The 27,483-nt window shown below is 42.6% G+C and overlaps 3 protein-coding genes across 4 annotated transcripts; 2 read left to right on the top strand and 1 right to left on the bottom strand.

Annotated features, from left to right (window-relative positions):
- Window positions 1-353: 353 nt before the first annotated feature.
- On the top strand, window positions 354-17,930 carry cabp2b (calcium binding protein 2b; the record flags this gene model as incomplete). Of its 2 annotated transcripts, XM_083980029.1 has the most annotated exons (7): window positions 354-437; window positions 1,023-1,343; window positions 16,625-16,655; window positions 16,750-16,884; window positions 17,433-17,542; window positions 17,654-17,801; window positions 17,905-17,930. In XM_083980029.1, 7 exons carry the CDS (start codon window positions 354-356, stop codon window positions 17,928-17,930), a joined length of 855 nt encoding a protein of 284 aa, XP_083836155.1. The 2 variants fall into 2 exon arrangements, with proteins under 2 accessions (XP_083836155.1, XP_083836156.1); XM_083980030.1 differs by lacking the exons at window positions 354-437; window positions 1,023-1,343 and adding an exon at window positions 8,264-8,308.
- Window positions 17,931-20,364: 2,434 nt separating this feature from the next.
- Window positions 20,365-21,431, bottom strand: crybb1l1 (crystallin, beta B1, like 1; the record flags this gene model as incomplete). The annotated part of the gene is made up of 5 exons (XM_083980519.1): window positions 20,365-20,536; window positions 20,663-20,805; window positions 20,907-21,039; window positions 21,139-21,257; window positions 21,339-21,431. 5 exons carry the CDS (start codon window positions 21,429-21,431, stop codon window positions 20,365-20,367), a joined length of 660 nt encoding a protein of 219 aa, XP_083836645.1.
- A 2,297-nt stretch (window positions 21,432-23,728) lies between these two features.
- On the top strand, window positions 23,729-25,159 carry LOC310992072 (beta-crystallin A1-like; the record flags this gene model as incomplete). Its single annotated transcript, XM_083980046.1, has 5 exons — window positions 23,729-23,803; window positions 23,938-24,056; window positions 24,324-24,465; window positions 24,571-24,713; window positions 25,012-25,159. The coding sequence occupies 5 exons, from the start codon at window positions 23,729-23,731 to the stop codon at window positions 25,157-25,159; spliced, it is 627 nt and encodes a 208-aa protein (XP_083836172.1).
- Window positions 25,160-27,483: the final 2,324 nt, after the last annotated feature.

The following is a 27,483-nucleotide window of genomic DNA, read 5'->3' as shown; positions in this document are numbered from 1 at the left end:
GAAAAGAGGAGAAAATAGAGGAAAAGGAGAACTTTTTTACTTCTTTTTTTTCTTCTTTTTTTACTGGAATCTTTTCATTCATTCATTCATTATTTTTTTCTTCTTAATCAAAGAAACAACTCTCTGCCTCCGCATCACTATCCTTAAATCTTAATTTTTGAAGAGAAACTGGAAAAAACAAAGTCTAATGACCTCTTTTAGCTGACTCTGTTGGGAATTTTAGCACATATAAATAAGAGGCAGCCACTGTAGAGGAGAGAAAAAGCAGGGGACTGAGAGCGCTCAGGAGGGGGAGGGCGAGCAAGGGAGGCAGGGAGAGAGAGAGAGGGAGTGTGTGAGCCTGTGACAGCGAGATGTTCATGATCATTCGAGAGCCGACCGCCGCAGGAGGCGGTGCTGGAGCCATGAGCGTGCCACCGGAGAGGAGTGCAAAACAGGTACGTGTGTGTTTGTGTGTGATGTCTCTTTTTTATACAAATAGCTTATATAGCTGTTTGTGCACAAAGTATATAGTATATGTGTGTATAACTCTCCCTCTCATGTACTTAAAACACATTTTCTTCTACTCTTCTGCTCACAGTTTTGCAGAACATCCAGATGGTGCTCCATTAAATTCAATTAAAAGTCACAGGCATTTCAGTCCAGTTATACTGTGCAGGCCTGTTGATGTAATTGAGGAAATGTTGTTTTCTAGCAAAAAATATATGGAGTGAAAAATATGTGTCTCCATGTTTGGAAAACCCTAAGTTTCAGGATCAATGAAAATACTTGAAAAGCCTCTTTATGGGTTCAGAAAACTTCTTACATCTTAAGAACCCATGAAATCACATTGCATGAAGCTCAGAGCCTGTTTTTATTTTCTTATTCCATTATGTGTTGCTTTGTCTTTGTCACTTTCATTATAAAGTTTATTGTGGATCAAGACACGACAAAGTGTCAATAATTATAAAGACAGTAAAAGACTGACATCCATCTATGAATGAACACGCTTAACAAGTCTCATTTCCCTCCTTCCACCTCAGGTGCAGGCAGCTATCAAGAAGAAGATGGAGAAGCAGAGGAAGCGCAGCGTCGGGCAGGGAGGAGGAGGGGGCGGTGGGGGAGATGTTCAGACCGCTGCCACTCAGCCTCTTCCTCCTCCTCCTCCTCGCCATCAGAAACCCAGTCAGTCGCCCCAGACGATGGCAGCAGCGGCGGCGGCGGCGGTGGCTGAGGAAGAAGACATGCTGGAGGAGCAGCTGGAGGAGATGATGGAGGGATCTCAGAGGAGAGAGAAGGAGAAGGAGAAGGAGGAGGTGGAGCCTGTCGACCTGCTGCCCATAGTAGACTCTGTGTTTGGACAGGTAGGGACCCTCTGCTGCAGTGTGTGTGTCTGTGAGTCAGAAGGTCATACAGTATGTGTGTGTGTATATTTCATTTCATAACCTTTATTTAAACTCGGAGATATCTTATACATCATATAAAGGAGTGTGAATGAATGAAAGAATTGATTTTCTATTTTCGTGTCATGCCACCACTGTGGCCCATTCCATAGAAATTACAAGACACATTTAATGACAAATACAAGAAAAAAGACTCGACAGTCCTTCCTGTTGGTGTTACCTGCCACACAGGTGTGACATAAATAAACAATTTAAGATTACTTTCAGTACTCAACTATATATCGATCTTCGTCTCATTGCCGAAGCCTTTTCAAGAAATAAAGAAAATGCAAATATATTCACCTGAAAAAGATGTTTTAGCTTCTCAGCGTCCTCTAACCACACAGATTCGTTATTTGGATCTACCTTACTAAACTAGTTTTGTCTTATAGAGTCATAGAAAGGACAGTAGAACACAAAATGAATTTCATTCTCCACCTCTTGGATGTCACATAAATTACAAATTCTATCGTCTTCTGCTGTGCCAACATATCTGCTTGTCTCAATATGAAGACCAATAATGTGTGTGTGTGTGTGTGTGTGTGTGTGTGTGTGTGTGTGTGTGTGTGTGTGTGTGTGTGTGTGTGTGTGTGTGTGTGTGTGTGTGTGTGTGTGTGTGTGTGTGTGTGTGTGTGTGTGTGTGTGTGTGTGCTTGCATCCATGTGTGCGTTGCATCAGGTTTTCCATCTGATTGAATGTCTTGCCAATGGCTGAAACTCTAAGCCTCCAATTCAACTTTAAAGGCCGGTTGTGATCCTGCCATCTCTTCCATCCACACCCCTGACCTATTTCATCTCACATGGCAGAGCTGCATGAAGCTGAAGTCACCAGGGCAACACAAAATATTAACCGTTTTTACCTCCTTGTTTGACCCCGCCTCCTTCCGGGAAATGGCAGGAGCTGCAAAGCACCATGGGGGCTAAAGCTAAGGATGGAGATGGCGTGTGTTTGGGATGATTTAAGCTCCTTTACTTTGGCAAACATTAAGTGTAATCCGTAACAGATACAGCCATAGTCAGCCGGGGATCTGATGAACACCCTGTCTCTGCTGCAGCCCATTGTATCAGCCTGGTATCGAATCACATCCCATCACTCACATGGCAAAGCGGCGACACACGACACCGCACGATATGGCTACAGGGTTACAGCATCTGTCACCCCGGGGTCAGATCAGTAGTGTGAGAAAGTGGTTCTGTGTGTGTGTGTGTGTGTGTGTGTGTGTGTGTGTGTGTGTGTGTGTGTGTGTGTGTGTGTGTGTGTGTGTGTGTATGAAAATAAAATCAAAAGAGATTACACAGAAGTTAAAACCCTACTCACTTCCTGCTGCTGAGTCACTTTAGATGTGTTTTTTTTTAAACCTTTTTATTTTTGGTATTTAACCCTCCTGTTGTCCTCCTGGGTCAAGGAAGGAAGGAAGGAAGGACGAAGGGAAAGAAGGAAGGAAGGAAGGACAAAGGGAAAGATGGGAGGAAAGAAGGAAGGGAAAAAGGAAGGCAAAATAGAAGGAGGGAGGGAACAGATTGGGTCAATTGAGTCAAAAAGGAAGGAAGAAGTAAGGAAGGGAGGGAAAAAGGATTGTGGAAAGAAGGAAGGGAAAAAGGAAGGAAAGAAAGATGGAGGGAGGGAACAGATTCGTTCAAGGAAGAAGGAAGGAAGGGAGGGAAAAAGGATTGTGGAAAGAAGGAAGGGAAAAGGGAAGTAAAGAAAGTTGGAGAGAGGGAACAGATTTGTTCAAGGAAGGAAGAAGGGAGGTAAGAAGGAAGGGAAAAGGGAAGGAAAGAAAGAAGGAGGTATATAGGGAACAGATCATGTCAATTGGATCAAAAGAGGAAGTAGAAGTAAGGACGAAGGAAAGGAAGGAAGGAAGGAAGGAAGGAAAGAAGGAAGGGAAAAAGGATTGTGGAAAGAAGGAAGGGAGAAAGGACAACACATGAAGAAAGAGTCACATCTTCCTGTGAGTGAGTGAGTGAGTGAGTGAGACAGGAGAGAAGAGATATATCTTTTTGTCGTTGTGCTGCCGGTCCCTCGGGGTCCTGAACCTCCCTTTGACAGCTGATGCGTTGTAGCGTGAAGCGAGCCAAGTCGTCGACAGCGAGCACGTGGTCCACCCAGAGACCCTCAGCCCCCACACGCGGATCTGAACTGAACTGAAACAGACGGAGCTGGAAGAAAATCTCCTCCTAAAGTAACATTTCACTTATCGTCTCATAAAACAAATACAGTTATAAATACGACATCATAACTAATCTGATGACACTTGAGTCTCATCATAACTATCTCCTTACAGTTTCCTGCAGAAACCTCATCTTTAGTCAAATAGTGTATTTCCATCCTATGCTCCTTTTACATGTAGTTGATATACAGATGAAACATTTTAACATTATTATCTTATACGATTGAATGCATTACTAAAGATAAAAATGTTTTATTGTATCATTGAAATGCTGGTTGCTGATTGAATAATAGTAATATATCTGTCATTTCTCCATTACACTAAGTACTTATTTTAGATTGTGGTGGTCCTAAAACTGCAGTTGATTCCCTTCAAAGATCTGATCAATTTAAAATCAAATTAATATAAATTCATTATCTATTTCTGATAACGATGTTTCTTCTCTTTTTGACTGATTAGCAATATTTCTGCGTGATCAGCTGACCTGCTGTTCGCTCATACTTTAGACTCTTCATGTTACACAAATAGTGGTTGACTGGAAATTAGCCAGTTATTGAAAGTCTGTGTCTTAGTAGTTAATTCACATGATTCTGATTAGGAAATTAAATAATTACATGCGTGATAACACATACACACACCGCAGAGTTTTAGTTTTCCTTCCACTCTGCGATGGTGAATTAACCTATATGCTTCTTTATTCCTCTGTTTCACTTTGATTATTTGACAATTGTGCTTGGGAGATTCATATTTTAGCCAGAACAGACGCTCAATAAAAGAAGAAGAAAAAAAATCTTTTAAAGAATTACTCATAAAACAGCTAAAATAGGAGCTAAAGCTGAATTCCTTCCTCCTTCCTTCCTTTCATTCCTTTCTGCCTCTTCCAGTCTTTCTCTGATTGACAGCTCATGTTACTGGACACTAGCTACATCTGATACCAGATGGTTTACCTGCTCACACATACACACACACGCACGCACGCACGCACGCACGCACGCACGCACGCACGCACGCACACACACACACACACACACTCATTATCATCATCATCAAGTTCATCGCAAAGGCACAACAATGACCTAAGTCCAAAACAAAGAGCGCAGAGTCACATTACCTTACTTTTGCCCATCACACACACACACACACACACACACACACACACACACACACACACACACACACACACACACACACACATTACCGCTGAGGCACAGTGTGTGTACAGTAGCCTATATGAAAAACATATAACTGCTGGTGTGACTGACTTCTGTCATTCATTCTGATAATCAATGACAAGTGATATAAACGAGCCTGTGTGCGTGTGTGTGTGTGTGTGTGTGTGTGTGTGTGTGTGTGTGTGTGTGTGTGTGTGTGTGTGTGTGTGTGTGTGTGGGTGTGGGTGTGTGTGTGTGGACATAGTAAGCATCTCGTTTGTGTGACTAATTGAAACCAGAGAGAGTCGGCCAGGTAATTAATCAGGCTTAATGGTATTGGTTGTGTGGGTTAGTGATGCAGTTGCTGGTGTCGGTTGAACACAAAATTATGAGGGAGGACGATGAAGGAGCTCAAAGAGAGTTCATGCGGTAGATGAAGATGTGCTGAGTTGTTCCTCACTGATACACAGTGACTGATGTAGTTTCTCTTTTTAAAGTTCAAAAAAGTCTCAGAGGGGAAGGGATTTTGGACTTTGTGCTTCTGTGGTGATGAGCTGTATATTTGTGAGAAAGACTATGCAGAAAAGACACTCAGGGGGACATCTATAATCAAACACAATTCAACAAAACAGCTCAACCATAAAGTTTGCTCTCATTTTGGTCAGTTTTGTGGACAGTGTTGAAAATGTGTAAATTTCAGTTCAAATGTTTATCTTTTTAGTCTCCATCCAAATGAGCAAGAAGAATATGAGAAAAACCTCAGAGTGTAACTTCCAGAAATCATCCAGAGATCACAAAAACCATGATTTACAGTTTTCCTCACAATGAAAATCAGACAGCAACGCAAACCTGAATTCAGATTGCAAACATGTTCAGGTTTAAATCCTCTCACGTCTGATATTGTGTGTCAATTAATACTTCAGATCTTACTTTGGAGATAAATTAAAATTTCACATATGCAACATATACAGCTTATATGTGTTTCAAAATGCATTTGTGCATAAGTCCATTGTACGTACTTTACTTCTGTTTCCTATTTAGGGGTTATTGTGGAAGAAAATAACAATCTTAGTGCAAATATATTTTTAAGATAAGACAACTGGTTTAATAGAAGGTCAATGTCACTACTTTAATTCAAAATATGTTGTAGAGTAAATTGAAAGCAAATGTAATTTCCATTTCATTATGTTTACATTGATTTGAAAGATGCTGTGGTGTTATTCTAGGTGTTATTCGAGGACTCACACTTGTTTTCCTGCTGTACAAATCAAACACACAATTAGAGCTTTCCAGACCAAACAATCTGCTGTGTGTTCTTCTGCTTAAGAACATTTCCGGGTAATTTTTAATTCACACTTGTTGCTGTTAAGCTTTTTCCATCAGTCACTGAAGGCTCAATCTGTCTACAAGTTCTGATGAGAGTAGATGTTGTTGTATCATCACTGTCTGAGGTCTTCACCGCTGCAGCTGTCAGATAAAACCCCAGTGATTAGACTGGCCCAGAAGTGGCCTCTAGTGGTGATGGCTGCTTCTTACAAGACGCTATAAATGCATGTGGGACTGTTTGTTTGTTATGTGCTTCACAAACATCTCAGTTGCTTCTCTATATCAGTTCTTATTCACATGTTGTGTAAAGAGGACATGTACATGAATTTAACAGCATTGGTCAACTGAACGCTGCAGCCCTGATCAGCCAGAAAAGTGACAAATTACAAGGATGTTATGGTTGACAGCAAAAAGATGTGTGAATTGGCAGATTTTAGAAACATTCAAGTGGCTGTAACTGATAATAACAATGTGTCAAATAACTATGTGAAAACAATGTGACTATGTGAGAACTTAGAGAATAATCACCTGAATCTTTATGATGTGTTAAACCTACATGTTTTCATTCACTGTCATTGCTCTGATAGTGTCATTATCGGCCACAGCAGACAACAATTTAAGTCTCTATAAACCCTCTGTACACTGCTTAGTGCCAAACAGCAAAAAAAAAAAAAAAAAAAAAGAAAGAAAGAAAAGGCAAATGGATTATCATGTTGCACATAACAACTGGATGTGTAAAATAACTCTCTCTTCTAACAAGTTCATCCTTTCAACCGAGTGCTAATATGTCAGTTTTGTTTCTGCTGCCCCCAAGTGGCCAAGAAAAGAAGTTATTGCTTGTTCAGGGATTATTTGCAGTTACTGTAATGCCCCTGACCCCACACCAGATAATGATTCTCACACCAGTAAAACAGCGTCTTGCATAAACTTCCCTTTATTGAGTGTTTCAATGAAGTGTCGTGGTGCTTTTTCATTAGTTGGAGGCTTTAGAAGAATTTAAACTTTAGACATTTCCAAGTGCTCATGGGGGGGGCGGACTCACAGCTCAGAGGGAATCTCTGTGAATCTACAACAAGCTTTTAACGAAACTATGACTTGTTTTGTTTTTTTTATATATAGTTTGACAAGTTGACAGTTGACTGGTGGATATTGAAACTAAATTTCTCGTCACCTCTGACCTCTCAGGTTGTCATGAAAAATTATGTTTCGCAAGCAAATCCGCCCTGTTGTTTCCCTAACCCTAATGAGCTCATTCCCACATTTACACTTATAATCTGCCAGCATTTTTTAGAGTTTGTAATAGTTCATAAATGCATTTCGGTTTTTTGTTTAGTTGCTGTTGTGCAACATGTTTTTATCTTTGTTTTATGCACCATTTTCCTACAGCTGCAGTATATAGGCTACTGTATGTTAATGCCCTAGTCCAGTCTGATCTTTCGCTTAGAAAAAGGCAGCAGGATAAGGAGGAGATGAACGGGAAATAAAGATGATAGGATGTAGAGTTCATGTTCAAAGTTCAAGTTGAGGTCAGTTTCTCTTTTTGTTTCTTCCTCTCCGTCTCTTTACTGTATCCCCTCCTCTCTTTTTTCTCTCCACCACCCCATCCTCTTTAATCTAAAATGGTAGGGATTAATCCCTCTCTCTGTTTATGTCCTCTTAATTCTCCCTCTGAAACTCCTCATGCTGTTGATGAATTCATTTGGATGCTGGTGTGACATGTGAAGGAGGGGGAGAAGGAGAGGGAGGCTGGGGAGAGAGAGGGGGTGGGGGTCAAAATGTTGATAAGTGTGAAGAGAAAAGAGAGAGTGACGTTGTGAGTGAACTGGTTTCGGCTGAGCTTCTTCATGTTGTTTGGCTTCGTGCTTCTTTTTGTTTGGTGACATCTCTGGAGTCTGGATCGCACACAGACATGGGTGGAGTCGTTGAGGATTTCTCTTGTGTGGATTAGAGCTGGTTTTCATCTCTGTGGTATCAGATGTGACGGGTAGCGACCAGCATGGGACGCTCAGAGCCGCTGTGTCTGAGTTCAGAGCTCGAAGCTTAGCTGCTCCTCTGAGGCGACAAAGCTAGGCGGATGAAAAAATAAAGGGAAAAGAGGAGCTGAAAAACAAATAAAGAACTGAACAAAGTGTCTGATAGTGAGCGAGGGAGGAAAGGAGTGAGAGAGGCTGTTGACTGGTGGAGGTTTGGTAATGGGTAACTGCACCAAACCATCTATGAAAGACACAGTGACAAAGGTAAGAGCACTTGTTTGGACTCACTTATTTTGACAACTTATATGAATAATTATCATTTGTGTGGTTGTCTGTGCGTGATTAAAACATCTCTGCAACTTGGAGCATCAAAGTTTGTCACTGCCCTTTGGAAACAGTGTAAAAAAGTAATCCAAACTCAATGCCCCCCTTACTTGCTTTTGGCTCTTTTCCACTAAATTGCCTGAAATATTCTGTCTTATCTCATTATAAACATCAGACGTGTGTGGTGAAACTGCTGCATTGTTTTTGAAGCTTCTCTCGTCTCCCTTCAAGTTTCCCTCCATTCGCTGTTAGTCAAAATTTGAATCAAGGACACAATGGGCAACTTCTTACTGTAATAGCATTATGTAGCCTACTGACACAAGACGTCAGTCATTAGAGCAGACACTTATCAGAATTAACTCGGTGAGAGGCAGCATTGTAAGACTGCAGCAGGATGGACAGAGAAGGAGACGCCCAAGATCAAGACGGTTTGACACAGCGAGAAAAATATCTGATGTGAGTGGATTGCCTTGAAATAATAAGCAGCTTATGTAATCCAGGTTTAATGTTTGCATGTCTAGAAAACAGAGGGTCTTAACCTTGTTCCTTGAAAAATTTGATAATTTTGTTTTGTGTATAAGGAGTCATGGTGGCAGTGGGTGACTGATGTTGAGCATGGCAGGTTAACAGGCTGGTCTGTCTCTGAAGGGGGTAATGGAGGGGTCCCTGCGGGGTAAGATGAGGGCAGGGGCCCAGCAGGGTCTGCAGCCAGAGCAGGAGAAGGATCAGAGCGTGGAGGATAAGCCGACGTTCAAGGATCCCGTTGGTGCCTTGGTGAAGAACTGCAACGTGCTGCACAACATCGTGGGCCCGGCCTGCATCTTCCTTAAACAGGGTTTTTCCCAGACACTCGTATGTACACGAAGTGTGCAGCACGCTGTGTCCTCACACAAACTCCCCCCCCACCACAGCCTTTTTCCACTTGTTTCGATTCATCTTCTTCCTCACATTGTAAGTGACCCCTCGCTGTGTCATCCCACCACATCACCTCCCTCGTACGATCAAACCTTTTGGCACCGCTTGTGCTTTAAGAGGTCGATCATTCAGTTCCATGGAAATATTGACTGGCTTTGTGGAGCTATACTGAAATGTGTGGTGCAGTGGAGGACAAGGCTGAATGTCCAATCACCTAGTTGCCCCAAATGCCCCAAAAAGGGCTCCTGAGGTCTATTGGGTCACTGCATAACAGCTAGTTTCAATGCAGATTCCCTTTAAATAGTTAATGCACCAAAAAAAAGTACAATGTAAAGAGAAATTATAAGATGTCTAATGATGAAAATGTGTCAGGAGGGGGAGAGATGGTTTCATGTTTATTCCTTCACAGATAACAAAAATATATGTTGATTAGTTTTAGCTATTAGAAAGAACAAGTTTGCTTCTGTGGCTCTGGGAAAAAACAAGTTCTACCATCTCTTCACTAAACCGGTGACGTTGGACTGTAGTCGAAATTCATCATTTTATAGAAAGCTGATGGTATTTTCCTTTCATCGCTTTTTTAACTAGAATGAATGCCACTGATGTTCTTGTGAAATCGCTTGTTAACAATTTAGTGGACCTCAATTTATACATTTATAATGCACTTTGTCTGTCTGTTCATAATAATAATAATAATAAAAAAAATTATTTATAGAGTACTTATCAAATGAAAGTACAAAGTGCTTAACAGAGAAAAATGAGGATCACGGTTAAAACAAGAGAGAGTTTACACAGACAGTTAAAACAATAAGATAAAATCACAGAGCATAAAATAAACAAATAAATAAATAAAATAAAATAAAACAACAATAAAACTAGCAGAGCTGGGTAGAAGCAAAAAGATAAAACAGAGGAAATCAGTTAGATAAAATCAGGAAAAGCTAAACGAAAGAAATGTGTTTTAAGTAAAGACTTAAAAGACGATACTGTTTAGTTTGTCGTGTAAATGGTGAAAAAGTGAATAAAATGGTCACAGGGGATTTGTCCTGTATTATTTCCCCTCCAAAGCTCTTACTTTAAACTGTGACTGAATCTCACATTCCACTGTGGGCGTGGACTTTTGTAGAGACAAGTTTGCACGCAAAGGTTGAGTGGTATGTTCATGCAGCGTATGGAATGTGTCTAAACGTATCTCTACCAACTAAACCGCCCAGATCTCCTAATCTCTGGATGTTTGTTGCCTGGCAACCACCCACAACTAATCTGGTTGCCACTTGTGATGTGTGCTATATGAATTGTCATATACATTTATATACATATCATATTGTGGTAAACAATTTAATCCATAAAGATTTAGACAGATTTTCATTTGGAGATGCACTGGTGTAATGCAGCTTACCCAACACTCCACATTTTAAAAATGATAGTGAAGTAATAAACCATATAGTCCAGTGACAATGCCCCCCAAAAATTGAGATACCCCTACCGGAGGTAGAACAAGATCTAACAATGTTTTTCCTCATCTCCAAGGTCTCCCATATATGAAATGGATTCTTAGGTTAAAATATTTTACTGCAAACATTGTTAAATTGATACATATTGTCATACACCCCAAACTTAAAAAAGAACAAAAATACAGCCTGGCCGTATGGGAGTTAAGACACATAAACTCATGTAGATTAATAACACAAGCTCTGACAGCTTTGAAACTTGACATAACTGTGGCCAGGAAGTTCCTTTACCTATTAGAAAAAACTGCATGTTAATATCTTGATGTGTGTAACATATAGAGACCTATAAACACTTGCCTTCAATAAGCGGACATGCAAAAAAAGAATATCTATGCAGAATATTCTCATTTACTTTGTAGTTGCTCAGCCAGGGATTGTCATAGAAACACATATGATGGCTTGTTTGAAAGATGGATTTGTGCAGAATCCAGTGATACCAAATATGTGAATATAGCATGCATAGTCAGCATAATACATCACCAAATGTATGAGGTGTCCCAAATGAAAGAAAGTGAAACATTAACATAATCAAGTCTCCACAGCCCATTATCAATGGTGACAAGAATGTTGACCAGTTCAGTCTTACTACAACCTAAGTAAGTAACTTTGGGTAAGTGCTACTCTTTTTTATAATACATTAAATAATATCATATTTCATGATGACACTTTATATAGTTCATATGGAAACAAATATCCAGTAGAATCAGTTTAAATTGAAATAGAACACCTCAAAAATAGGCCCACTTGAATTTATTTTTGGTCAAGTCATTACTGCATAATGGAAAATAATTCTGATGTTGAGCCGCCCATTGCCATTTGCCATGAAGTCAAGAGTGGATGCTGAATTAGATTGACTCGAGAAGGCTGGTATGGTAAGTGGGCTGCACCAGTGGTGCCTGTAGAGAAAAGAGACAACATAATTCGGCTGTGTGCCGATTATAAATTAACAGTAAATCAGGCTGCCACCACAGAGACCTATCCCTTGCCCCGAAATGAGGAGCTGATGGCGGGACTGTGTTTTCAAAGATCGATCTTGCCTCACCATATCAGCAGGTCCTTCTAGAGGATGAGACAAAGAAACTACTGACCATCAATACACATCAAGGGTTATTTGTGTACAACAGACTGGCTTTTGGTGTTGGTTCAGCACCTTCCATTTTCCAAAGGATTATGGAAAATCTAATGAAAGATCTGGATGTTGTTGTCTATTGGGATGATTTGTTGTACCCCTTTCCCACTGGCCAAAAAACCCGTTTAAACCCGCTAACAATCGGCTTTTGGTGGCAGTGGGAAAGGCGCACCGAGCCGCGTCGACGCGGGTCAAACGACTCGGCAAGCGACGCGGGTTAAAATCGCCTTTAATCGGCTCGGCTCTGCTCGGCTTGCAGTGGGAACGCCAGACCCGCGTCAACCCGCTAATTTACGTGATGACACTGCGCCGGTCGCGTCTCATATCACGTACCAAAACAAAGCTCTGCTCCGCTCTGCTCTCATCCGAGACTGGGATCAAAAGATCAGAGAACACTGACCGAAAACGATAGAAAAAAAGAAAAGAAAAAAAGCGACAGTCTGTTTAACTGACGTGTTGTGCCGCGGACGTCCGTCATCCGGCCACAGCAGACTCTCTGTCCTCCGCGGTCCTGGTGCTCCAGGTCAGCCAGCCAGAGAGTCTGCCTCGGCGGACGGACACTCCGCGGCGGGCGGCTGTGGCATGACTGTGTGTGTCTCTTGCACCGCGGATGAGAGCGGGGCGACTGGTTTATGCTCTGTCTGATCCCTCAGCGGGGGGGGCAGACTCGGCTCATTCTGGTCAATGGGAAAGGGGCCAAATGCCGATTGTTAGCGGGTCGACCCGCGTTTAAAAAACCCGCGTCGACCCGCTAATTTTAGTGGGAAAACGGCTTTAGTTACAGGAAAAACTGAACAAGATCATCTGAAAAAGCTGCAAAAGGTGCTACAGAGACTCCAAGAGAGCGGCTTGAGAGTCAAGAAAACCAAATGCGAGTTTGGTAAATGCAGATTGAATACTTGGGACATGTTTTGAACAGCCATAGCATTCATCCATCTTCAGACAAGATAAAAGCAATCAAGGACGCACCAGCACCATCCTGTGGGAAAGAGCTGAGAGCATTTTTGGGGTTAGTGAATTAATATGACGATTTATGAATAACCAAAGCACTGTACTAGCTCCACTCCATAGGCTGTTAAAGTATGACGAGGCATGGGTGTGGAAGAAACCAGAGCAAAAGGCTTTTGAGTAGTGCAAGAAGTTGCTAACAAGTGACAAGATTTTCCTGCACTATGCTTCTAACCTACCCCTCACTCTGGCTTCTGACTCCTCAGCTTATGGTATAGGAGCTGTCATTCAGCATGAGAGGCCAACAGGAGAAACCCGTCCCATTGCTTAGGCGTCACGGACGCTATCCCCTGCTGAGAACAAATATTCTCAGATTGAAATAGAAGGACTGGCATTGATTTTTGGAGTCAAAAAGTTCCATCAATATTTATGGGGAAGGGAATTCAAGCTTGTCACTGATCATAAGCTTTTGCTGACTCTTTTTGGAGAACACAAAAGCCTGCCCACCATGGCTGCTGCCTGGATTCAAAGATGGGCAATCATCCTCTCTGCTTATGACTATTGCATTGAGTACTGTGCTTCAGAAAAACACAGCAATGCAGACAAACTGTCAAGGGTTCCCTCACCTGACACAAGCGATGTAGGGACTGAAGCCATAGCGCAGAACATTCATGCATGTTCTATGAACTGAACATTTGATGCAAGTGCCAGTGGATGCTGATCAAGTTGCACGTGCCACATGCACAGACAGGGTGCTAGCCAAGGTTCTGAAATACATTACGAATGGTTGGCCTGATGATGTGGACAATAGTCTGAAACCCTTCCACACACGCAGATATGAACTGTCAGCTGAACGTGGATGTGTACTCTGGTGCACTTGGGTGGTTTTGTCTGAGAGGCTCAGAAAAGTTGTGTTGAAAGAGTTGCATTCTGGTCATCAAGGAGTTGTGAAAAGCTCTGGCACGCAAATATGTATGGTGGCCTAAGATTGACACGGATGTAGAGCAGGTCTGCAAAGCCTGTGAATCTTGCCAGATGGAACAACGGATGCCTCGGCAGGTGCCTTTACATCCTTGGGAGTTTCCAGGCCAGAGCTGGAAAAGATTACACGTGGACTTTGCAGGCCCCTTCTTACTGTAGGTCACACCTTCATGATTGTCGTAGATGCCTACTCCAAGTGGCTAGAAGTATTCAGAATGCCCAGCACCTCATCACAAGACTAAGGAGACTGTTCGCAGCATACGGTCATCCGGAGCATGTTGTAACTGACAACGGAACGCAGTTCAAGAACTTCATGCATCAGAATGGAATTCTGCACTCTACAAGCACCCCAGGCCATCCTGCTTCTAATGGTCTCGCAGAGCGATATGTGCAGACATTTAAGAGTGGAATTAATAAGCTTTCTCAGACTACACTCAACATTGAGGACAAGATCTCTGTGTTTCTGATGCAGTATTGCTGTACCCCAAACTGCACCACTGGTCAGTCGCCTGCGGACTTGGTTCTAAACAGACATATGCAAACTCACCTGGACCTGATGCATCCTGACACTGCAGTCACAGTTCGCAGAAAGCAGTACATGCAGAAGTTCTATCATGACCAGCGGGCCGTGAGCAGATCTTTCTCTTTGCAATACAGCAGGGGGGGGGGGGGGATTCCTGGAGTGATAGAGCACCAAACAGGACCAGTGTCCTACAAAGTGCAAGAGACAGACACAGACATAACATACAGGAGACATGGGGATCAGTTGAGATCCCGTGTCACAACTGACTGATGGACTCATTTTGGATACTGACTGTACAACCTCTAATACTGACACGTCCACCCAGCCAAGTGTGCTCCAAGACAACGTGTCAGCCGGTTCTGATCTTCTGCATATGGACAGTGCAGAGGTGCCAGCAGCATCTCCAATGCTGCGCCGCTCAGCCAGAGAAAGGAAGCTGCCTGAGCGCTATGACCGTTAATGTGCAGATTGATTGTTCTTTACAAGCAGGTTGACACTTGGACTAAGTTGGTCAATATAATAATAATGTAACTATTGTTTTCAGTTCAGTATAGCTTTGCTGTTATGCCGAGCTCAAAAAGGTACAGAATTAAAAAAAAAAAAAAAAAGCAAGACAAGGGAGTTTGTTAAATTAACTTAGAGACATTTGTATGAGTTTGTATGGTAATACAAGGTACTGATATTTTAAGTCATGGTGTAACAAAAGTGTACTTTCATTTAAAAGGGGGAGGGGGGGTGGGGGGGTGATGTATCAGATTTTGAGTTTTGTATTCTGTGTGACCGTTGTGCCGTTGTTATCAGTGTACCAAGGAATGCTGGGATATGTGTGTGAAGTTCTGGTTTTGCACGAGCTGAGTAAAGGTGCCATGTGCAGTAAGAGTCACTGCGTCCTGTGCGTTATTAGGGAAATACACAACACTAACACTATTATTTTCCATTATGCAGTAATGTCTTGACCAAAAATAAATTCAAGTGGGTGTATGCAGTATATATTTAAGGTGTTCTATTTCAATTTAAACTGATTCTACTGGATATTTGTTTCCATATGAACTATATAAAGTGTCATCATGAAATATGATATTATTTAATGTATTATAAAAAAGAGTAGCACTTACCCAAAGTTTCTTACTTAGGTTGTAGTAAGACTGAACTGGTCAACATTCTTGTCACCATTGATAATGGGCTGTGGAGACTTGATTATGTTAATGTTTCACTTTCTTTCATTTGGGACACCTCATACATTTGGTGATGTATTATGCTGACTATGCATGCTATATTCACATATTTGGTATCACTGGATTCTGCACAAATCCATCTTTCAAACAAGCCATCATATGTGTTTCTATGACAATCCCTGGCTGAGCAACTACAAAGTAAATGAGAATATTCTGCATAGATATTCTTTTTTTGTATGTCCGCTTATTGAAGGCAAGTGTTTATAGGTCTCTATATGTTACACACATCAAGATATTAACATGCAGTTTTTTCTAATAGGTAAAGGAACTTCCTGGCCACAATTATGTCAAGTTTCAAAGCTGTCAGAGCTTGTGTTATTAATCTACATGAGTTTATGTGTCTTAACTCCCATATGGGCAGCCTGTATTTTTGTTCTTTTTTAAGTTTGGGGTGTATGACAATATGTATCAATTTAACAATGTTTGCAGTAAAATATTTTAACCTAAGAATCCATTTCATATATGGGAGACCTTAGAGATGAGGAAAAACATTGTTAGATTTTGTTCTACCTCCGGTAGGGGTATCTCAAAAACTAAAGCCCTTTTTGACAGTTTGTCACTAGCCTAATAATACATGTGGTCGGTTTGAAATGAATGTAAATATACAATGTCTCACTCACTCCATATAAAGTCAAAGTCCAGACTTCAGGACTTTGGTTACACATGAAAATATGTGTTCAATAATAATTCCCGCTCATTATTCATTTGTTCTGTGTTGATTTGGTCACTTTGTGTTTGGGTTTTATTTCTTATTCAACATGCCCCTGTGTCACATTACAAATGTGTGAATGTGTATGTGTATGTGTGTCTGTGTGTGTGTTTGTGTGTGTGTGTGTGTGTATTTAGGTGCTTGTACAAGTGTTGCCACAGTGATACTGCCTCAAATCAGGCAGTGTTTACTTCTCTCTACTATGCCAAACAAGCTCTCTAAATATTCCCTTCCCCTCTCTTTGTGTGTGTGTTTTGTGGAGTATGAAGTGAGAATCTAATGTGTGAAACTTCTCCCTCCAACAGGACAGGGAGCTGAGGCCAGAGGAGATTGATGGTGAGATGATTTGTCTTACGACAGCACAGTGTGTTTCTGCTTCACACAGCGTCTTATTCTGAGCGCTGACTGTGAATGTCTGTGTTTTCACCAGAGCTGCGTGAAGCGTTTGTGGAGTTTGACAAGAATAAAGATGGCTACATCAGCCACAAAGACCTGGGGGAGTGTATGAGGACCATGGGATACATGCCCACGGAGATGGAGCTGATCGAGCTGAGCCAGCAGATCTGTGAGTGGTACAGCAACATGTCACAGAATAGAATAGAATAGAATAGAATAGAACAGAGCATAGCAGCCTAGAACATGTCACATAGAATAGAATGGAACAGAACAGAACAGAACAGAACAGAGCATAGCAGAATGGAACAGACTGGAATAAAACAGAATAGAATAGAATAGACTAGAATAGAACAGAATAGAACAGAACACTACACAGCATAGCAGAATAGAATATGATAGAACAGAGCATAGCAGAATACAATACAATACAATACAATAGAAACCAGCAGAATAGAATAGAACGGAGCAAAGCAAAGCAGAATGGAACAGATTGAAATAGAATAGAATAGAATAAAATAGAATAGAAACCAGTAAAATAAAATTGAACAGGGCATAGCAGAATAGAATAGAATAGAATAGAACTACAGTGGGAGCAGAGACAGTACACCAACTGAACATAATGACCATTTCAGTTGTAGTAAATGTGTTGTCTGTACTGTAGCTGAGCTCCATGGCACTGTGTGTGTGTGTGTGTGTGTGTGTGTGTGTGTCCTGCAGGTGGAGGTAAAGTGGACTTTGAGGACTTTGTGGAGCTGATGGGACCGAAGATGCTGGCGGAGACAGCAGACATGATTGGGGTCAAAGAGCTACGAGATGCGTTCAAAGAGGTCAGGACAAACACGCTGTTCACTACAGTAACTGTTGGGACACAGGGGCAGTTGTGGTGAACCTCCGTCCTCTCACCTGTCCTGTGACGTCTCTCTCTTTGTCGTGTCCAGTTTGACTCTAACGGAGACGGTCAGATCAGTCTGACGGAGCTGCGCGAGGCCATGAAGAAGCTGATGGGAGAACAAGTGACCAACAGGGAGATCAACGAGATCCTAAGAGACGTGGACCTCAACGGAGACGGCCTGGTGGACTTCGAGGGTAATGAGATAAATCCTCTTTGCTCTTGAGGGACCTCTTTGGCAGAGACAGTTCATCATCCTCTTCCTCCCCCCCTCACTCCTCCTCTGTCTTGTGTTTACAGAGTTTGTGCGGATGATGTCCCGCTGACTGGTTCAGCTGCCTGCAAGTCGGACGGACAAACAGACATTATGCAACCGCTGGATAAGAGAACACACTGCACATGCGGTGACCTTTCTTCATCTGCTCTAAGGAGCATGCATCTAAAATTATATTTTTATATTAAATCAAGGAAAACTAAAAAAAGAAAAAAAAAAGAAGAAGCTTTGAGTAGACAAATAGCATCCAGCCTACAACTCACATGACTGTCCAGATCTGAACGGTGCAACACGATAAAGCATTATAACAGCAGAAACATATCAAAAGCTTCATAGACTGTGTGTTTTTTAGATGTATTTTTATATATCTGTGTTTGTCTTTTGAGTGTAAAATCTTGTTTGTAAAATACTAAAGTTTTTTTCATTAAAAACAAACCTGAAAATTGAACGTCTGGGCAAATTATTCTAATGATTTTATCAATTAGATACAGAGTTTGTGAACATTATGGTGTACAGTAGCCTACTCAGAGAGGAGATCATTGGCATGAGAGAAGAAGTTTGGGGCTTAAACAGGAGCGTGCACTGTCTGTGCTGAGGTAAACACTGTGTGTAGAAAGGTTTTAAGAGGAACAACTGCTCCAAACAAGTCTGAAGGTATGCATAAACATGAACATATTTAGCAAAAGGTTTCCTCACTAAACCTGAAAGTTGCAACAGAACCCATCTTGAATGGACACAGATATTAAACAGTATTTAGCTGAGATTAAACTGTTCAGTGGGACTGAGCAGCTTATACTTTAACTTCAGAACTGATATTGGAATTTGTGATGCTGCTGTTAAAACTGGCATTGTTTTTAAAGGATAATGCAACGCTGCATCTTTTTATTAAGAATATTAAGACCTCTTTGTTTACCATGAATGAAGCTGAAACCTGGCACACACTGCAAAACAAAAAAATAAATATAAAGGACACAATGTTCAGCTCAGGACACAGCTCTCTGTCATGGACAGTCGCAGATTTTCACACAGGAGAAAATTAAATGCATTCATTAAAAATAGTTAATATACCTTTGTTCTATAAATCATGTTGAAGTATAAACAGTAATGCATGTGGTCAGTTTTCAGACAATGTCGGTAGTGTTAATATCCAACATCTCTACTCTCTCTGTCCCACTTCAACCATATAAAGTCAAACTCATTCATCAAAACACTGACCAGACTTCAGGACTCTGGTTACACATGAGTGATGATGTGTGTTTTACAGTGTTTTGCACTCATTATTCAGTGTCATTTTAGTCTTGATCGCTACATTTACTTTGCATTTTTTCATTTTTTTAATTGGAAAATTATCAAGAAACATGTAAGGGGGGATTGGCATTAGTTAGGTAAATAAAATCAACTTTCCTCTTTTTGTTTGTCCTGTAATTTCCCTGTGTTGTTGTTGTTCATGTGTCAGGGTCAGTGGGGGTGTTTTTTTGTTTTTTTTTCAAAGGGCGGTCATGTCAGGAAAGTGTGGGAACCAGCACAGCATTATGTATTTTACTAGAGTGTGGGAGGCAGCATTGCAGGCTGCACTAATACATATTCAGGATGATAGTATAAAACAAGATGTGATTCAATATAGATGTGATGGGATGAGATCCCATCAGTAGAAAGTCCTGTTGTCCTTTCTTTTTCTTTTTTTTGTCACTATCCTTTTCATACCCTTATCCATTTAGGTATTATATGATTGGTTATTTGCCTCACTTACTATGGCCACAAGGAATACCAAATAAATAACTATTGGTTCACAATATTTTGTGAAGTTTGAAGAGGGGCATGAAATAACATTTGGTGTCGAGTTAGCAATCCAACATAGTGAGCTTCGGAAAACCAGCGACTGATAAATGATCAGTCAAATCTGATTATTTTTTATTAATCTTAATATTTTATTTTATCAGTTGTGTTCACATTTTCATGGGTGATTTTTCAGTAATAAGCAACAAAGACAACATCTTTGAAATCAAGATTTTCCATTTTATTGAAAACTTGGCCAGGATTCTGTACAGCAGAGAGAGTGTGCAGTGCACAGGGGCAAGAAGATGGGGGAGAAGGGGGCTCGAGGGACGTTTCCCATGGTGCATCATACCCTGAGCCGTGAATCATGAGTGTAAAACAGCAAGAGGCTTTGTGCTCCCTCGTCGGTGTCTCAGAGGACAGTGGAGGGGAATGAAGTGAGGGACTAAAAAAAAGGGTGAAAAAAGGGGGGAAAGCAAAGCTCAGCCCATAGGGGAGAAAGAGAAAAGTAGAGACAGAGAGGAACGGAGGATGTTCCTTCCACTGAGGTGTTGTCTCCGATCGGGGGGCAGATCTAGATCCTCACTCTTCCCCTCACTGCTTTTAGATCCTAGACCGTTTAAAGGTACTCAGACATCTCTCCCCCTTTCCCTCTTCCTCCGCCCCTCTCCCTCACCTCCGCTCTTTCTCTTTCTCTCCTTCCCTGAGCCTCACTTGCTGGCCATGGTGTAGCAGCCCTGTTGGTGCCACTGCATGTCACGGATACGCCTCACGGACTGGAACTGGGGATGGCGGGCACCGTACTCGTTGAAGTGCCTGTACTCGCCCTTCTCCAGCAGGTACTGGCTACCACGGTATCCAGGGAACTGGTATCCCACCCAGCTGGGGGAGAGAAATAAACAGAGGAAAGGTGTCAAGCAATGGGTTGAGTTAGCGTCTTTTCTTTTTTTTTCTTTTAAAGTCTGAACCTGATATTTTAAGCTGCAACCATCTGCAGCAGACACTCACGTTCCACAGCTGACCATGATGCTGCCCACTCTGTCGGTGAAGCCGTAAGAGAACAGGCTGGGGACATCATCGTCCATGATCTCCATCTTGCGGCCCTTGAACTCTCCGACCTCGTACAGACAGATCTTGTGCTTCTCAGGGTCCTGGAGGAAAGAAAAACATGGAAGAACACGAGGTTAGAGAGGAGCCTAAAGCCAAACAGAGGGGTGAAACTGTAAAAATTGAGTCTTCTTTTCCCCCTCACCATTCTGACGGGCCTGAAGGACAGCAGGTAGTCGTTCTTCTGGCAGTTGCTCCAGGAGTCCCAGCGAGGATACTCGCCCTTCTCCAGGATGTACATCTCGCCACAGAGGTTCATCTGCTCGAAGCCCACGAAGCTGCAGAGGACACAAAACGTCATGCGGTTGTCGATGCCCGGGCTGCATGTGTGTTTGAAATGTGAAAAGTGCATAATGTGTCTCCTTTGAGATACTTACGGTCCGCACTCGACGCGCAGGGAACGCACGCGGTCCATGCCCATCTCACACACATTCATGCACTCGTTGCTGATCTCGATCATGCGACCCTGGAAGTTCTCCTGGTCGAACACGTACATCTGGAGGAAACCATACAGGTCAGTACAACACAATGAACATAAAGTTCCTTAGATTTCTGTGTCACATTGCAGAGCACCCACCTTGTAGGACATCATTCCCATCTCAGACTTCTTGCTCTGAGCAGCCTTCCCATCGGTCTGGGAAGAAGTCTTGGACTTATCTCCACTGGACATGATTACTGGATGGAAAGAGAGAAGAAAAAACTCAGAGAGAGGGGTACAACCACGTGGCAAAGTCCAAGGGATGTGTAAAAATGATAAAGTATATCGATCACTGTATCGCTCTCCTGCTTTGTATCTCCACACACCAGCAGGTTTCACAGTGCTGTATACGCATGTGTGCACCTTACCTGTGTGTGCGATGCCTGCGCCGAGCCTCACTCAAAGTGTGTGTGGCTCGGAGTGCGCCCCTGCCTTTTATACGCTGGCGCCCACAGGAGAGGGATTATGGGCAGAGAAACAAACCTGCTGAGGTCAGAGATGAGAGACAAAAGAAACCCCGCATCATCACAGAGGGACGGACAGAGGGGATGGGCAGAGGCAGAGGACGACTGACAGCAGCTGGTGAAACAGACCGAAGTCCAGTTACTGACAGAACTAGTGAAACACAAAGTGGGATTTCAGGTTCAACTTTTAAAACAAGTTCCTGTAACTTAAAGCATAATTAAAACTCTACAACTGACTTTCTTATTCTGATGTCACCATACCAATACACTTATTAATAACATAAACCAGTGTGCTTATTGCAAACAGTGATATGAATTATTATTTCTCTGTGGCTGTGGGGATGTGTGGCTCTCAACCTGTGACTTTCAGATAAGATGGATGAAGGTGATGTTTATTTTTAATGTTTTTTTTGTTTTTTTTTAAGTATATTTTTGGGCTTTTTGCCTTTATTTGATAGCACACAGTAGAGATAGACAGGAAAGGGGGAGGCAGAGAGAGGGGGAATGACAGGCAGGAAAGGGCTGCCCGATACGGGATTCGAACTGGGGCCGCCTGCGGTGAGGACTATAGCCTATACATGGGGCACCACCCCGTTTATTTTTAATGTTTAATGTTTAATGTTTAATGTCATGTAGAAGAAAAGATCAGAGCTACATGTTTCCACATAATGTCAGATAAATTAATTTAAAATGATGAATAAATGAAATGCTTCAATTTTTAAGGTCTGAGTTTGCCAGATATTTCCCTGTGTAAAATTCTTGAGACCATAGACCCACATTTATTGATTCATGGGGTGACTTTTTAATAAATGATGCAGAGGGATTGATAATGAATGAATGAATGAATTAATTAATTAATGAAATGTGTTTATTTATTAATGATTTAACATGGGGAGTGTCTAAATGAGTCTAAGATCAGAATCAGACATATTGAAAACCACTGATGAAGCTAAACCATAATAGCCAACAGTTGGGTGAACGCAGGTGTAGGGTACCTGCGCCCTTCAGAGTGCGCGCGCAAGATCGTTAGGTTGACAATGAGCTTCTGTAACATGTAAATGAAACCTTTTTAATATCCTTTAACATTTCTACACGTGCATCCAGACCGACCCGGTTGTCTCCTTCTGTGTGCCCCGCGGTGCCTCTGCCCCCCGCCGTTAATCCCCACATTCTCCCCCCCGATCCCGGCCCTTTGTGCCGGGGCACGCGCTGGACTGCTGACCGGGGCCCGAACATACCGGAGCGCCTTTGTTCGGGAGCAGCAGCAGCACTATGGGATGTGCTGAGCTGGCCGCTGCAGCCGGACAACAGCACCAGGCCCGGCCACGACAGCCGCACCCCCGCCCCTCACCCCCCAGTCGGGAGCGCGCCTACTCCGCTGGTCGCTACAAGCCGAGTCCAAATGGACGGTGAACGTGGTTCTAGTCGGAGTCGTGGACGCGCAGCTGCAGGCGCGCTCCACGACCCGTCGGTATAAAACTGAAGCGCCAGGTTCTCTCAAAGCTCTACGCGAGGCAGGCGGTAGGCGCGTACCACTTCCGAGCTCTTCCAATAAAGTGCCAATCTAGGTAAGGCTGCATCTCTGCTCTCAACTCAGCTCAGCTCAGCTCAGGTCAGACACACAGGTGCGCCACACAGCCACTGAAAACCAAAAGCACTTTCTGAAAAACACCTGCACGGTGACTGCTACCAGACTTGATCAAACTTGTACTACTTGACATATTTCACTTGTATTTGATTTTTGATTGGCAAAAAAAGTAAACTGTTTTGTGCCCAGACCCCACGTAACTGCTCAGTGTAAGACTTACATAAATTCTGGCAAAACGTTGCTGCTAAATTATGATAATTAATAAAAAAAAAAAAAATGTTAAATGTGATAATTGGAAGTGACACTGTGTTGAGCATTGTCATGTTTAAAACTAATTGTAAAAAGACTGATGATCAGTGACTGATGCTCTGTCTGAGTCCCTGCCTGGTTTTCTTTACCTCCTCCTCTCTGTCCTAATGTGAACCACAGGAGTAAAGATGTACAGAACTACAAGATCCCCAATGATGCAGCCCCTGGTCAACTCAGGAATGGGCGTGGCTCCTTTCTTCAAGGTAAACACACACAAACACACTTACACTTACTTATGGCACTAAAATATGATTCCAAACCACATGAGGTGGTTGTAGAGGCATGTTTTGGTTTTTGTTCCATGCACCTGAACTCCATGTTGGCTCTGTTTCCTCAGGTGACCGTGTTCGAGCAGGAGCACTTCCAGGGCAAGTGCCTGGAGTTCACCTCCGAGTGCTGCAACATCCAGGAGTGCGGACTGGACAACATCCGCTCCATCAGGGTGGAGAGCGGAGCGTAAGTCTCACAGACTCTGGAGTCTCTGTCAACAAGGCAGAAACAAAAAGAAGCGAGAAAGTGTCGGGAACTAAATGATACAAACAAAAAGACTCATGTTGGATGATTCAAGCACTGAGACATTTGGTTCTTCAGTATGTTTAAGAGATTTGATTGTTCTCCAAATGTCTTCTGGTTTAGGGGCAGAGTTAGACAATGTCTGTGTCATCATGTAAACAGGCCTCTCTCTCTCTCTCTCTCTCTCTCTCTCTCTCTCTCTGTGTGAAGCTGGGTGGGTTTCGAGCACCATGACTTCCAGGGCCAGCAGTTCATCCTGGAGAGGGGAGAGTACCCCCACTGGGACTCCTACAGCGGTTCCCTCTCCTACCACGTGGAGCGTCTCATGTCTCTGCGCCCCATCTACTGCGCCGTGAGTACAGACATCATATCCTGACATTTGACCGTTGAGGTAACAATCAGTAAAAAACAAACAAACAAAAAAACATGACAAATGTTTTATCTTTTACCTGCACAGTCCCACCAGAGCAGTCGCATGATCATCTTCGAGAGGGAGAACTTCATGGGCCGCAGCGTGGAGATCTGTGACGACTACCCCTCTCTGCAGGCCATGGGCTGGATGATGCCTGAAGTCGGCTCCATGCACGTGCAGTGCGGCGCGTGAGTTCCCATGAGTTACTCTGTGTGAGACGTTATCACAGTGAGATATTAATTTGCAAATCCTCAACATATTTCTCCACAGATTCTCCTTCAAGTGCTGCACAATTGATTATTGATCAACATTTGTCCCGGCTAAATTGGATTTTCTTATATCAACTTGTTTTTCTTATTTATTCTTTAAGTTTCTGATACTTCAGTGACCTCAAATATCCTAAATAGACCACTAAGCATCGTCTTAATTTATCCTACACACGTCTGTCCATCCCTGTAATCCTGTCTCTCTCTGTCCGTCCCGCAGCTTCGTGTGCTACCAGTACCCTGGCTACAGGGGCCAGCAGTACATCATGGAGTGTGAGAGACACAGTGGAGACTACCAGCACTGGAGGAACTGGGGCTCCCACTGCCAGACCCCCCAGATCCAGTCCATCAGGCGCATCCAGCACTGAGAGGAGACAAGCTGAGACTGAGGCCCGCGGCCCACGGACAGCATGTCCCCTCGACGACTCCCCCCTTCTCTTGACCCCCCTAACCCCTCCTTTCCCTCTTCTTTCTTTCTTTCTCTCTTCAATCCTTCCCTTCCTCCTGACTTGAGCCTCAACAGCCGCCCCAACCCGAGTCACCACCACTACCACTGATTTACAGCCGCTGCCAGAGTGTGATAAGAGACAATATCGCACTGTTAAAGCACAGGGAAAACACACGCTCCACACATACACACACACGCTGACATAACTTGACACTCGCACAGTGTCTTTTTACTTGGTTTAGAGGTCCCTACGCTCTCACACACGCAAACGCACACACCTGCGCTGTACTCTCACCTGAGCCTGGCGATGAGTGGAGCTCCTCCAGAGCGAGCTGGCACCAGACAGACATCTGCAGCTCAGATGTGTTTAGTTGTTGTGTGTAGGAGGTTGATCCACAGGTTGATAACTAATAAACTCATTTTCAATTCATGTTTTCTTGTTTTGTTGTTGTTCAAGTGTGTGAGTGATTGCCTGGAGAGTGTGGAGCAAGTTTAGAGAAAACACAAATACATGAATAAAGTAGGCAGAGCACCTCCCTGCCTGCTTCCCCCTGTCTTTGCAGCATGAAACACGCTTTAAAGTCTGGAGTTCTTCTCAACACACTATAGGGGAGGAGTATTAATAATAGTAGGATAATAGAAGCATAAATAAACTACAAGCTTTTTAATCGGGGGTTAAGGAGTAATTAAAACCAGATTCAATGATAATCTGTATTAAAAACTAAACCTGCAGAACTAATTTAAGGTGATAACAAGACGACATACTCTAAATATGTGTTTTTCAACCTTGGGGTCGGGACCCCACATGGGGTCGCCTGGAATTCAAATGGGGTCGCCTGAAATGTCTAGAAAAAAACAAGGTAAGAAAATGAATAAATAAATAAATAAATTTGGTATTTCAGAATATGCAGCATGAGGAAATTTGCAGCATATACAGAAAACCTAAACAAATAGTTCAGCACAAGAGCAGAAACTGCTCAAGACTCAACTTCAGCTTCAAATGTGTATTTTAGTGGTAACAATGTGTATTATGTGATACCTATGTTTCTGGAAATATTGATTTACAAGCGTTGCATTTCTATTTAATTAAGGTGAAACTGATTAATTATACTGACCATACTGACATATAGCGAGAGTGCGTATGGTGTATCTTTTTGCTCCAATCCCAAAACTGATGAGAGGGAGAGAGGCCTCATATTGATTGACCCGATACTACCCAAGGAAAACACAGAGAAATCTTTATTGTATAAATCAGAGTCTTAGACTCAAAGGTGCCACGAGGAATGCTGTGAAACATAACTCGACAGTAAAACAAGGAAGACAAGAGTTTTCCTGGAACATTTACAAACTGTGGCAGAACAGAGGCGACATCATCAACCATATTTACAACTAAGTTAGTCATAGTCATATTTACAACTAATAAAACTCTATTGGATCCTCTGACAGATCAACCTGATTATTTTTTTCAGTGAAACTCTTTGGTATGTGTCCAGTTGCTTTCAACACTTGACAGTTAAAACAAATTTCTCTTAACACATTAACAGTAACAAATTGCTGAACCTGAACAACCCCGGTCTCCTGCATCCTTGATTCAAGAGCAGAGACTAAATGAAATGATACGGTTTTTGTTGTGTTGATCTTGTTAGCATCTTTATGCACAATGATATTAATCTGCCTCAGTCTTTTATTACATTAATCTCTTTCAATCGGACCAAGATGCTCACAATCTTTCTTTGAATAGGGAAACAAAAATCCCCCCACGTGATTTTCAGCAGCAGACAACAAAATCGGACGCCATCACTAATGATGGACATTGTTGATGAAACCAGGTTTGCCTTGATCCCTTGTCACTATCCCAGACTCTCCCTGCCCGTAAAGCTCATAGTTACAATCTCAGGAATGTTTACAGGGGAAATGGAAGAAATAGCACAAACTAAAACAGACGAGTAAGAAAAGAACGTTTGTGCCGGGTCGGACGGACGCGAATGTCAGATCACCTCAGTCTTCAGTTTCTTGTCGAGGAGCTCACCTTTGATCATCGCAGCAAAGAGGATCGATGAGATGTAGCCTGTCTTTTCCCCGACTACGTCCACGTCCTCCTCTCCGTCCTCCTTTTCGTCGTCCTCCTCCTCGCCTTCTGAAGTCTCTGTCCAGGTGATGACCTCTGGATCGGGGGCGGGGCTGGACCCTCCAGTCACGTCTATTACCTCGTCTTCCCAGCTTCCTGTCGACCTCACGCTTCTC

The sequence above is a fragment of the Trachurus trachurus genome (assembly GCF_905171665.1).
Source record: "Trachurus trachurus genome assembly, chromosome: 10".
NCBI classification, from domain to species: Eukaryota; Metazoa; Chordata; class Actinopteri; order Carangiformes; family Carangidae; genus Trachurus; species Trachurus trachurus.
Note: the sequence above shows the minus strand (reverse complement) of the source record. Positions and strands in the feature narration are given on the sequence as shown.